This window comes from Anas acuta, chromosome 1, assembly GCF_963932015.1.
Source record: "Anas acuta chromosome 1, bAnaAcu1.1, whole genome shotgun sequence".
NCBI lineage: Eukaryota > Metazoa > Chordata > Aves > Anseriformes > Anatidae > Anas > Anas acuta.
In genome coordinates, this window is record NC_088979.1 from 153,051,899 (window position 1) to 153,065,104 (window position 13,206).

The window sequence follows — 13,206 nt, forward strand, 5'->3', positions numbered from 1 at the left end:
CTTAATATATCGTGATGTTGCAGAGAACAGCATTAAATAATCACGTAGGGGAGCAAGGAAACTTGTTAAAAGCTCCCCAATTTATTATACGCAGCTTGATGCACAGGCTCCCATTCTTCTGGGACAGCATGATGTGCCACTTGATGGAATTCATGAGGGAACGGTTATAGAAACGCCTGGCTGGCACAAAGCGGAGGCGAGACTTAAAAAACTCTCGAAAAAAGGAAACAAGCAGCTTGATGGACCCGAACCCCTTCCTTAACTTCGTGCCTCCGCACCCCCCGAATTACCGAGGACGGTTTCAGGGCGTTATTCCCGCAGCCGGGCCCCCACACGGGCCCTTTCCCGACCCCCCTCAGGCTGCGCCCTCCGTGCCCGGGGGGCAGGCACGGCCCCGCCGCCCGCCTGCTTGCAGGGAGCCCGGCTTGCGGCGCCGCTCGCCTCGGGCTGCGCTCGCTTCCCTGCCAAGTTTCGGTGCTTTGCTTTCGGTTTGCCCAGCGGGAACCCCCGCGGGTGGACGTCCTGTCACCATCACGGAGGGAGAGCGGGAGGCTCGGGGCAAGCGGGAGCGCGGAGCCCCCTGCTCTGCCACGGCATCCCGCGATGCGGGTCCTGGCTTTCCTGCTAACAATGTGGGCTTGGGGGGGAGGAGTAAAAAGGAAGAAAAGGGGCAAAAAAAAAAAAAAAGAGGAAAAAAATGATTTTTTTTTTTTAAAAAAAAAAAAAAACAAGAGGAAAAGAGCAATGGGAAAAGCAAGGAGAACAGCGCCAAGGAAAAGGAGAAGAAAAAGACAAAGGCCAAGAAGAAGACGTGAAGAGAGCGGGGAAGCGGGGCCGTGGGTACGGAGGAGCGGCCCCAACACCCGTTCGGGAGCGCTGCGGCGGCAGCGGGCAGCCCCCGGCGGGGCGGGGCGGGCCGGGGCGGGGCGGGGGGCGGCCGGGGGGCGGCCCCGCACGCAGGCGCGCTGGGAGCCCGGGGCGCCCCACGCGGGCGCTCCCAGAGCCTCGGCGGCGGCGCCCGGCTCGGCTGCGAGGGGGCGCGGGCCGGGGCCGTGCTGAGGGGGGGGGGCGGCGGCTGCCGCCGCGCCCTGGTGCTGGGCTGTGCCCGCTGCCATGGGGTAGGGAGCGGCGGGGGGACGCCGCCGGGCTGCGGCCGCCGTTGGAGCGCGGAGCCGGGGGGCGGCGGCGGCGGCGGGGTCGGTGCCGGGGGGGCTGCCCCGGTGCGAGCGCGGCGGCGGCGGCGGCGGGCGGAGAGATGGTCGCGGAGTTGGTGAGCGGCGCCCTGGGGCTCGCCCTGTACCTTAACACGCTGGGCGCAGACTTCTGCTACGACGACAGGTAGGGGACACGGGGGAGGGATGGAGGGAAGGAGGGGGCTGCCCACCTGCCCCCAGCCCCCCGGGAGCCGCCGCCGTCGGGTGGGTGTCTGTGCCCCCCACCCCGGCCGGTGGCTCCCGGGGGAAACCCCGCTTCGCGGCTTAATCCGGGCGCGATTAAAACGGGTGCGTAATTAACACGTACCGGGGAGAGCGGCGCGGGTGGGTGAAGTTACTGACCGTGCTGGGGCGCTTCGCCCGCCGCCGGCCTGGCCCCCCCCCCAGAGGCCAGCACGGGGCTGCTCTGACAGCTCCGCGCCGGGTCCCGCAGCCCCCGGTCGGCGGGTGGTGCTGCTCGGGGCCCGAGCTGTCCCCAAGGGTGGGAAGGGGTCAGCTGCATCCTTGGCTGGGTTTCCGCCTCGGTCCGAGGCAAAATGAAAAATCCCAAGCACCTGCCTGGAGCCTGCAGGTTGCCACCTCGGGGGTCTCCCCGTGCTGTCCCACCGTGGTGTGGGGTGCTGCACCTGCTGCGCCGGGGCCTCGCTCTGCTCCAGCATCATCCTGCACCAGGGCTGTGGCCACAAAGCCCCCGGTGCTCGGGTGGGTGCCGGGCACCACGTCCCCTGTGGGTCCTGGCACCTCTGGCTTTGGTCCTGCAGGTCGCTGGTATGAGCCTGAAGTCCCGCGAAGCAAAGTGTTGTGGGCTCGTGTGAGCCTTCCAGTTACGGATGAGGGTTTTTATTGTTTAAACCTGCCTTAAACTTATCCTGCAACTTAAAACTTCATTCATGAATGGTAAAAGAAAAAAAAAATCAACTGTTACTCTGACAGGCGAGGTCTGAGTTGGATCAATAGAAAGCAGCGAATATTTTGACACACTGACACTGTTTCAGACCCGCTTGTTTTAGTTAAGAGCTGCAGGAGTTGTGGAATATTTACGTAAACCCAAGTGGCATATGTTGCAATATTTAGGCAAAACTGGGTTGTTTAAGGACGTGCTTACAAGCCTGTCCTGCAGGCCAGTTCAGATTGGCTGGGGATGGAAGGCAGTTTGAAATACTACCTGATGTTATTGATGTGGAGGTCAGGGTTACTCTTGATCTTGCCTGAGTGTACTTTAACACAGTTGGGAAGTGGGGATGCGTGAGTGTCATCGAGGAACGGGTGGAAAAGGTAATCATGCGCTGTCTTCCTAATATTAATCCCACAGTATTTAAGAGGTGTTCCAAAACACGGCAGTGTTGGTATGTTTACCTTCTAACTAAAGAAAGTACTTCTCATTGTAACTAAGATTTAGGTATTCACTAGAGTGCTCTAAAAGCCAATTAATGGCAATTCTGTATGCGGGGTCATCTAATTAGGATGCCTTTCAACTGCAGCCCTGGAAGGGGAAAGGCAGAAATGGCTGTTGCATGCTGGTAATTGTTGAACTAGAAATGGTTATCTATTCAAAGAGGCAAGGCTCTCAGACCTAAAGTATTCTTTTAACTGTAATCACAGAATCTCGCTGCCCTGCAGGAGCCTACTTGAAAAGTAACGCTAGAAAAGGAGGTCGATGCTGGAGCTGCAGGACACAGCCCTCCATGTGGGAGATGGATCATGCTACTAACTTTAAGTGAATCAAGATTGTGCATTTAAGCTAGGAACCTGCAATCTTTGTTTCAGGAGGGCAGCATATTGCTACAGCTTTTTCTGCTTCCATTGCCATTATATTGAAATTACATCAGGCTGTTTTTTTTTTTTTTAATATAGTGATCAAGCTTACTATATAAAGGGTTTCTGTAATTGCGTTCTGTATATTTTTTTAATGTAGGTTGGTTAAGATTAAGTGGCATCGTAAAAACTTCTTATAACAAAATCAATTTCCCAATGGTAAAACTTAATATTTTAGCGGCTGCACAGCACCAAACCAAAGACTGTACGGACAGTGATATAACAAGCTTGCTTGTAGTCTGGGGTTTATGACTTTATATCAAAGGATTCAATATTTTATTTCCTACCCTTCACCCAATTAAGCTGAAATTGAATTTAAGCTCTGAGGAAGTTGAGTTTAAAAAAAAAAAAAAGTACACATTCTCACTTTTCATCATGAGTCTACCTAACTCAGCTGGAGAGATATGTGGCATGAGTGTAAGCATGATCTTTATAATCAATTGACGTATTGATTATTTTGAATTAAAGTGACAGCTTCTAAATCTGAGAGCTAGTATAAAGAAGAAACACTGCTTTTTTTTTTTTTTTTCTTCTGTGAACCTAGAAAACAAGCTTTTGTCACTCTGTTCCCTGCTGCTGCAATTTTTGCAGACAGCTGTGATATTTCCTAGTTAAGTGCGTAGATTATTGGGGGGAGAGAATCCTCTTCCACCAACCTCCTTGTTAATTTAGGAACGAATATATTTCCCATTCTCTTTTTGCATATTTGTTTTAGAAGAGATGAATATGGGAAGAGGGGGTGGAAATATTTTGATGTTTGACTAATGCCACAGTGAGCTCACATGGCATGCTAATAAAGCTTTATTTATTGCTGAGCAAAATCATTTTGGAAACAATAAGGAGGGGTAGCGAGAAATGCAATTTTGATTTCTACAGAAGTGTTGAAGATCTTCATTGTTGCGCTGAGTTAAATCCAGATTCCTGCCAGATTAAGGGGAGGCTAATCTCTAGTCACTGCACATACCGTCCTTATTTCATGCTAATGTCTACCACTATTACAGGAGGGAAACCTGTGGCTGCAATTAGTCTGACACCCTGGTATCATTATTTTGCTTTGCCATGTAAGCCCACCCTAAAGCAGACAGTTTGACCTGCGGGTGCCTTGCATTGAGACTGTGGTCCTTCGCGTGACCTGTGCTAAGTAAGACAGGTCCCTGTCAGTTTGTAGCTGAGGTGTGGAAGATTTAGTGCTCCAAGTATCCTGGGGTCATATGCTGCTGCTACAGCGCGCATGTCAAAAGCAACTCATCCGTTGAGGTATTCCTTTGTACTCCTAAACATGAGAAGAAAGGCATAGTTTAAGGAGGGTGTTAGGAAGAATCTATAACCTCCAGTGGTGTATTTTCTCTGTGGCCTGCTGTATATATTTTCCAGAGCACCAGTTTTGTCAGGCTTGTCTGCCTCTATGTTGGATGCCTCCATGAGATGTGGTAGCACTGACCAGATTTCTGTAGCTTGTGCTGTGTTCAGTAGGCCTGAACGGGGCAGTCTTGCTGATGGTAGAAATGACATCAGGCAGCCTGGTTTCAAAGTCGCAGGGCGGTATTACAAGCTGCATTGAAGAAATTCTAATGAATGCCTTCACAGTGTAGCGTCAAACGAGCATAATTTAAAAATAGGCTGAGGCTGTGCCCATTGCACAGTACCTCTGTTGGGTCTGACACATGAGAATTAATCTAGCAAGTGACCCAAATACAGGCTCTAGAAGAACAAGTGTAAGTACACTGGGGAAAATTACTTGCCATCTGTTTCCTCGTTGTATGTGTATATTTGATTATTAATTTACATTTGTGATTTTTGTGGCTCCTTTTTGTCATCTCCTCTCCATTTCTCAGCATCAAGTGTGTTATCTCCAGCAGCTTGCAATAGATCCAGTTCTCAGGTGGCTGCAGTCTCTTCAGTTTCAATAGTGAGGCTGGTGGTCAGTAAAAATGGGAAGAAGACATTCACAATTTCTCTGCAGCATTTTCCCATTGTCCCTCCTCTACTCTCTTAAATGTGCTAATTTAAAGTGACCCTAAAGGTAATTTGCATATGAAACATGGCCTTGTATGTGCTGATAAAGCAAAACATAATGCAGCGAAGATGCCTGAGTAACTGAAGCAACATGGTTTTCAGCTATTGTAGTTGAGGATCAACCAAGCAAACCAGTAATTGCCTGTCTAATGGGATGAAGCTGGCATGATAATGTTCTATTACTGTGATACCTGTTCTATTTTAAACGCTAAACATCATCTAAAAGTATATTTGGCTTTAACTTTAAAAAACATTTATGCATAAAAAATTTGTGTTGAATGAAACACCTTAATCAGAATGTGAAATCTGTTTCAACAAAATAATTTTTTTTTCCTCCAGTGAAGATGCTCTAGTATAGAGATTTTTTGGAAGCAAAAAAGAGATTGTCCTTGCAGGCTTTATTTTAAGATTTCTGTTGCATGTATATCACTAACATAAACTGTGTCACTTTTGGTAGGTGGTTTAGAGAATAAATTCATTACCGTTAGCAGATGGAGAGTCTCCCTGCGTCACTGGCGGGATGCATCTCATCTGCAGGAAGTTCTTCCAGCGCACAATGGAGTTACAAATTCAAATGATCCACTTTCTCCTGCATCTCCCATATGTATTCCAGCTGCACTTCTGAATCCTTTAAGTTTGCCAGAGTGAAAGTTGCTCAAAAGGCACAGAAGTCTCTCATCTCAATTTGTTAACCATCTGATAGCTGCAAGAACGCTGAATTAGAGCTCCTTTGCCTTCCTCATCTGGAAGTTTGCCTTTTCCTTGTTGGCTGCTAAGATTATTTTTTTTTCTGTGAAGTTGTCTGAAGCAGGCTTTGCTGTTTGTTTATGGAATTTCTTTCTTTAGCTGAAATATTTGATGTTTAAGCTGTAGATGTGAGCCTGTTGGCAACCTGTGGTGAAAGTTGCTCCAAATTGGAAAAACAGACTAAATTTTAAGAGAAAGATGCTTATTCTCATTGTTACTTATGTAAAATCAAATCTGTTTCTTGGGCCAATTCTTATGGTTAGATTTTAATAGGTTTTGTTTTTGAATTATTTTATAGGCTTGATATATCACTTGGATCAACTGTCTTTTTTTATATAATTTTTAAACTGTTCACCATCCATAATTTTTTGTCAGAAATGGTTGATTGAAAGGTGGATTTATTTTACTGTAATCTGTACCTTCTGCCAGAAGTTTTGGTTTTGGATGCTTTGACCCCCAGTTTTATTTATTTATTTTTAATTTCTCTTGGTTGCAAAAGTCTATTGTTGGCCTTTGAGGCTTTGTAAATGTTGAACCTCCCCTGCTTTTTTTTGCCTGGGGTGACTGATTCATATAAACCTTTCTTACCTTCCTTTAAAATGGGAGCTCATGGGCAGGCTAGTTAAGTCAGGATAACCATGGCATTTTGTTTCAGTTCTAGATCAGGCTCCTAAATCACGTACCTATAGCCTCAGGATAGTCCTCTAGACATGGGATATGTATGTTCATGGCTTGCATGGATGGTCCCTCCCAAGCAAGCAGCAGAGGGTGCAAATCCTATAATTATGTTCCCAGTTTCATGCTCCAAAGAACTCTACACTGAACTATTTTTCTCTAAAGACTAGCCTATTGCTGAATGAAACTTGAAGAGACAAAGGGCATTTTTTTTGGAAACACCGGGGATATTACTTAACAGGTTGACTCTACCGCTCAGTTTGTTCCATCAGTGCAGTCAAACACCTTGCAGACTTGTGAATGGGTCATAATGGTCATCTACAAAGGTAGTGGTGGGTACTTAGGCTCTGCCCTCTCTTGATGGCACAGCACTCATACTTGTCAGCTTCTTGCAAAACAAAGAAACCTGATGGGTTGCAGGAATGGCAGTTGAGGATCAAGTAGCATGTTAAACTCTATTTCACTTTGAGGGATGTGCCACTAGCTAGAACTGAGCGAGTGAGTGACATTGGTTGTGGCTCTGTGAGAATGGATTTAAGAATGGGGAAAAAAAACAAACAAACAATAAACGACCACCACCAGCTGTGCAACAACAGCATGGAGAGGTTGGTGAGAAGCAGCCTTGCGGATACTGAGGTCAGTGCAGAAGGAGGACAGGAGGTGCTCCAGGCACACAGCAGAAGTTCCCATGCAGCCTGCAGAGAGGCCCCTGGTGGAGCAGGCTGTCCCCCTGCAGCCCATGGGTACTACATGGAGCAGATCTCCACGCTGCAGCCCATGGAGGAGCCCCTGGTGGAGCAGGTGGATGTGGCCTGGAGGAGGCTGTGGCCAATGGAGAGCCCCCACAGGAGCAGGCCCCGGGCTGGAGCTGCAGCCCGTGGAGAGGAGCCCACACAGGAGCAGGGGGTCTGGGGGGAGCTGCTGCCCATGGGGGACCTGTGCTGGAGCAGTTTGCTGCTGATGGATAGACCCCCTGGTACAGACCCATATGGGAGTGGTTCTTCAAGAGCTGCTGCGTGTGGGCAGCCCATGTAGGATCAGTTTGGGAAGGATGGCATCCTGTGGGACGGGCCCTATGTTAGAGCAGGGGAAGAGCATGAAGATGGAGGAGTGGTAGATTACAAAGTGTTAGGGACTGACCACAGCCCTCATTCCCTGTTCCCCTGCGCTGCCTGGGAGAAGGGGAGAGGGGAAGGTGTGTTCAGTTTCTAATCTGTTAGTAACAGGCAATAAATTACATTAATCTCCCTGCACTGTGTCTGTTTTGCCCATGATGGTAATGGGTGAATGATCTCTCTGTCCTTATCTCAACCCTTGAGCCCTTTTTCATTATGTTTTTCTCCCCCTCCTCTGCTGAGGAGGGGGAGTGAGAGGAGGAGAGAGAGCTGTGCGGTGGTGCTGAGCTGCCCGCTGATGTGGAACCATGGTGCTAGGACACTGGGAATTATGTTGGCTTTTGTTGTCTGTTGGCTTTAGGAGGAGATTTTTCAGGAATAGTGGGAGGTTTCAGCTGGGGGTAAGACATTTACTGTCTTCACATCCCTTCTTTCCTTCATCTCATCTCTTTAATTGCTGTTTGCTTTATTGGAAACACTGTGCTTTCAGCATAAGCTATTTTTTCATATATTTTTTTTTCCAGTAGTTTATACAAATGGCCCATATACGTGCTGCAAAACCTGTTACAAAATCAGTTTAGTCTCTAAAAGAGTGTGTAGGAGTGCATGCAGTCAGAACAGTAAATAGAACAGCAGACTTGTTTTATACCTAAAACTTGAGACGGAGTCAATTCTGGCATCTGCCTTCCAGCAGGGAGCTGGACGAACTTCCCTTTGGAGTCTGCCACAGCAGCTCCTGAATTTATTTGTGGGGTCACTATGTGCTGTGAGTGTTTCCCCCTCTTTAGCAGTGAAGCGCATTGGCCTCAGCACTGCTCCTAGCCCGGACAGCCCAGGAAGCCCTGGGGTGAGAGGTGACTGAAGGAGGACTTTCCACATAGTGGTACAGACCATTACTGTGGAAGGCAACTGGACTGGTCTTTTTTTCTTTGGCTCTTTTTTTTTTTTTTTTTTTGCATGGCCTTTTACTCTGCTGCTTTGAGAAGGCAATTAGGTTCAGGTATAAATCCAGATGAGATGTTCGCAGTCACCTTTCTGGCCACTGGAATAGCTTTCCTAATCCCAAATAACACCGTGCATTTCTCTTACTGAAGTAGAAGGAGCCTGTATTGGCTTCAGTTGGACGCTGTGAGTGCAAGAATACATTTGTTGTTCTGTTATCAACCCTCTGCTATATAGTCTTTTTCATGCTTAATACTCTTTTAAAAACCACCACCACCACCAACAAAAAAAACCTTTATTTTCAAATAAAAAACACTTGAGGGAATACTATGCCTTGTCATATCCTCTCATTTCTGTCAGTTATGTGGAGGTGAAGGTGCAATCATGCCTTTGCTTGTGCTCCATACTGTACTTATTTGATTTGAATGCTTAGTGCGTTTGCAGTGTTGATTGTTTTAATTAGTTTAATAACAAGGTGAAGAAGAAATTAGGCTCAGAAATAAGGCTTCTTAAGATACTGCATCATTTTGTGAGTTATTCATCAGTCCTCTAGATACCACTAAAATAAGAAGATATTTGTTTTCTTGGATGAAGCCTATTTATTGACCTGGCTGTCCATCTTGATGCCGGAATTGCACCAGTGAATCATCCTGGGCAACTCCTGGATATCGGATGTGAAGCTTTGTTTGGAAGTTTGGTTTGTGGGTCTCTAGCAAGGATGTTCTCATTCTGTCCCCCCCCTCTTTTTGACCTTCCATATCTTCTCCCAGCAAATCCCATGCCAAAAAGGAAGAAACACGTTACGGTTCCTGAGCAAATACGTCTGGGAATGGTGTACATCTATTTGTGTATTTCCGTGCTGAAAAGCTGTGAATTGTAACAAGAATTTCCTTGTAATAAATTCCGTGGAGCTTCGGTGCATGTTCTTTGTTTTCCCCAAACAATTTCCGTTGTACTTGAGGAAAATTTTAAAGCTTTTTTTTTCCCCTTGGAGGGAAGGAGGATCGGTCTTGCAAAATTAATGCTAGTTGCAGAAGAAAGGTTTCATTCTTTAATTAATTATTTGTAATTAAACTTCTGATCTCTTTACATTTTTGTAATTAAAGCAGAAGAAAACTAAGGCTTTTTAAAAATCCTTTGATCTGAATTAGGATTCCAGTGCCAAAAAAATAATTTAAATGCTGCATAGCTATATAAAAAAACCTTGCAGAAAGAAAAAGTACTAAGAGAATGATGAAAAATTTTAATCAAATAGCATTGCATTTTTGTGTGTAGCAACTTTTTTTGGTAACACAAGCAGTTCTTTATAGCTTCCTTTTAACACCAGTATACTTGAATAAATTTTGTATTGTGTGTGAGAAGATATAGCTGTATGTTCTACTCCATTTCACAGTACATTACTCATCTCCTATATGTAAATTGCTTGAATTGTTAAAAATCATAGTATTTCTTTTTAATAAACACCATGCATCCTGGAGAATTGTTGACGTGGTCCTTTTTATGTTTTTTAAGAAGACAGACTTCACTATGGGGAAAGGCCAGAAAGTAGATTGCTGCTTGTATTGCTGATCTCCCGTTAAAAAAGCGAACTCCAAGCTGGATCCCTTCAGAGCACCATATAGGCTGCCTTTTGCTGCCAGTTATCTTCATGCCCCTCTTGGTCTTTGCAGCGATTGCAGGAATCAGCTCCACACCAGGTCTGTGTGAGCCTGAGTTAGCACTTGCGGCACCCTGAGTGTGGTTATGGGGCGTATGGAGAATTGCTGGCAGGGGCAGCCTGAGATGAAAGCTGTATGCACCCCACTAGGCCTGGGGTTGTGTGTCTGGATGTGCCCCGAGCTACTGTGCAAGCCATTACATCTCATGCTGCTTCTATTTCCCTTTTCACCGTTTCTGCTTGTAACGTGATTGCAAGCTCTTGGCAGCTGAAATTGCATCTTTAATATGTATGTTGCATTGGTTGGTTCAGCATGATAAGGGCATCTGGCTGTTTTAAAAGGATGGCTTGGCCTTAAAGGAAGGAAGCTTAATGGAAGTCCCTGTATATGTGTTCCTTTTTCCATAAAGTTGCTGCTTGTTTACAACATATTGACCACGGTGCTGTGGGATTTTACCTATGTGTTTTGTAAAAAGCGTCTCTCTAACTCTGTTTTGATTCATGTTGAATGAGTAGGTTTGTATGCATTCAAAACAGAATTCTGAATTATCCTGATCTATGATGGACCTAGATGCTTGGAGCTTTATGGCTGGCTGATAAAGGGTTAAAACAAGAAGGAAGGATTACACGTCCATGCAGCAGGAAGCTAGTTTGTCCTCTGGAATTTAAAGCCTGCTTTTAGCACTTGACAAAGAAAATAATGTAAGGATATTAAGAAAAAAGTATGTTTATAACCAAACAAAATTGATTTGCTGAGGCACAATAAACCTGTGAGAGATTCTGCAGGTAATTCTTCTCCTGTAGGGGATAGTCAGCTAGCTCTTCCTTTAATTTTTCTTCTAAATGTTTCAATTTCAACCATTATATGCAATCTCTTCTGAAAATAGTTAAAGGCCACTTCATCTAGGGTTTTGGAAATGTCTGGTAAGGTGGGAAAAAGATCCCATAAAGAAAATAAGGTTTAAGGAGTATTTGCTTTCACAGGCTTTTGTGCTACATACTTAATCCACTAGTGTGTAATGCTAAGTGTTAATATTTGATGTTTTACTCATGAAAAGTGATAAAAAATACCAACTGTATAGGAATTGAAGTGGTGTTTTGTCCATCTGATGCTAAGATACATACTGTATTTCAGAGCTGTTGACTTGATGTGTTTGGGAGTCAACTGTTTTTGCAGGAGAAACAGGAGGTTTGGTGCTCTTCACATTCTGTAGGTCTCTGTGCTCCTTGAGGTTAGTGCTGGAAAAGGAGCTTTGTCTAAGCAGAAAAATTGGATAGTACAGACAGGTCTGCAGGTGCCATGGTGATGTGCACAACACACGTATGTTGAAAGGCTCTGACGCAGTAGCTTGGAGCGAGGTACCACCCTGTTAGGCACAGTTTCCAAGTCACGTCGTGCATGCATGATATTTAAGTCTACCTACCTGACTCTCTGCTTGGCTTGTTCTGAACATCTTGCAGTCTGAAATTTGTAGATTTTGTACAGTAGCTTCTTACAGGTGAGGAGTTTCGGTTTATGTTCGCACTGTGCTAGTTGTTAATGGTGTGAAAAAGTGTATGAGCTCGTTTTGCAGCTAAAGGTTTAAATGTCAGTTTCTCATTGCTGAATCCCAACATGATACAGTACCTTCTTCTGAATAAGTGATTCTAAAGCATACAAAAAAAAAATGCTGATACACAAGTAAATGTAAGTATGGAAAAGCTTATGGGATTCTGCCATGAACACTGTTATTAAAGACTATGTCTCATTCCTTCTGTAAATATGTAAGAAATCTAAGTGATTTGGATGAGAATTTTCAGTGATGAGTGGGATTAAAATCAGTTTTTGAGAAGCTCTGCTTTCTTCTGGCCTAGTGTAATTTAAACAATACTGCTTAAAAGTGTAAGTTGCACTTGATCGCCTTAGCATGGGCAAGGCTGTAGGGACATCTGTTCATTGTGTAGCACAGTGGGAGCGATGGCTGAGTGTTTTCGCTTGAACAGCAGCCCTGAGAACGCTTTATTTTGCATACCTCCTTTAAGATAAGAAGTCGTGGGGAAGCATGTGTGTAGAGGATAAAAAAAAAAAAAGCACAGTATACTTTATATGCTGTATTATGTGGCTGGGAAGATACTAGTGAGTGAAGAGTATTTGTTTTCCATCCTTATTTTTCATGGAATCCTACATAAAATGCGTGAGATAGCAGAATGCTGTCCTGCTAAGGAAGAGCAGATACTGTGATAATTCATAGCATGAGCCTGAAATCATGCCAGTTAGTCCTTCGCCAAGGGTAAGTGATCACACACTTGTAGAATAAGCTGCTCAAGGAAGACTGCTTATCATGCCATATTTTGTTTTGTAAAATGCAAAAGAACCCTGTGTGTAGCAGGACAATTGCATTTAATATGCATATTTAATTGCACATATAATAACGGACATTTTTCATCTTAGTAGTACTTGCAGTGCTATCTTATGTCTGCGCCAACAGTGCAGGTCATGGAGGGAGTGAAGGGATGGACTGCAATCAGTGAATCTTCCAACAGAGTGATTAAATTAGTATCAAATTATGCCCTCAGGAATTTCTAAACTCATAAATATAGTAAGCAGTATGGTAATCAGAAAAAAGTATGTTGTTTTTTTCTAGTCAGAGTCTTGGTTTCTTTAGTCATTGTTCTGACTTTCAGCAGGAACTCGTGTGCAACAGTACCTTCTGCTGTTCTACTTTCTGCAGCAAAAGATCTGTGTTGACTTCGCAGTTTTATTTTTTTTTCTGCTGAGGGTTACAAGTTAGGTACATGGGTCGCCTTTCACTGTTTGTTCTAAATAAAACTAAATGAGGAAGCAAATGCAGAGATTATATTTCAGCTGTTGCATCAGGAACTGGCTAAACGTTGATTTAATTGAATTCAATTTAGACTGGTTGAATGTTGCTGCTGTTGTAATTAAAGAAAGAAAACTGCAGCTAACTAATCTGTTTTTCTGTCTCTTGTACCTGCCTGAAATTTATTCCTTTTCTAAGTACAAATGAGCAAGTATCCAGCTAAG

General features: G+C 44.8%; 1 protein-coding gene across 3 annotated transcripts in view; it reads left to right on the forward strand.

Moving 5' to 3' along the window:
- Window positions 1-984: 984 nt before the first annotated feature.
- Window positions 985-13,206, forward strand: part of TMTC2 (transmembrane O-mannosyltransferase targeting cadherins 2) — a 258,351-nt gene continuing 246,129 nt past the window's right edge. For 2 of the 3 annotated variants that reach the window (XM_068667510.1, XM_068667501.1), the window contains exon 1: window positions 985-1,338. In XM_068667510.1, the coding sequence (XP_068523611.1) occupies window positions 1,256-1,338 (83 nt within the window). In that variant the 5' untranslated portion in view covers window positions 985-1,255. The remainder of the gene's footprint in view (window positions 1,339-13,206) is intronic. The other variant, XM_068667492.1, reaches the window with a different exon arrangement.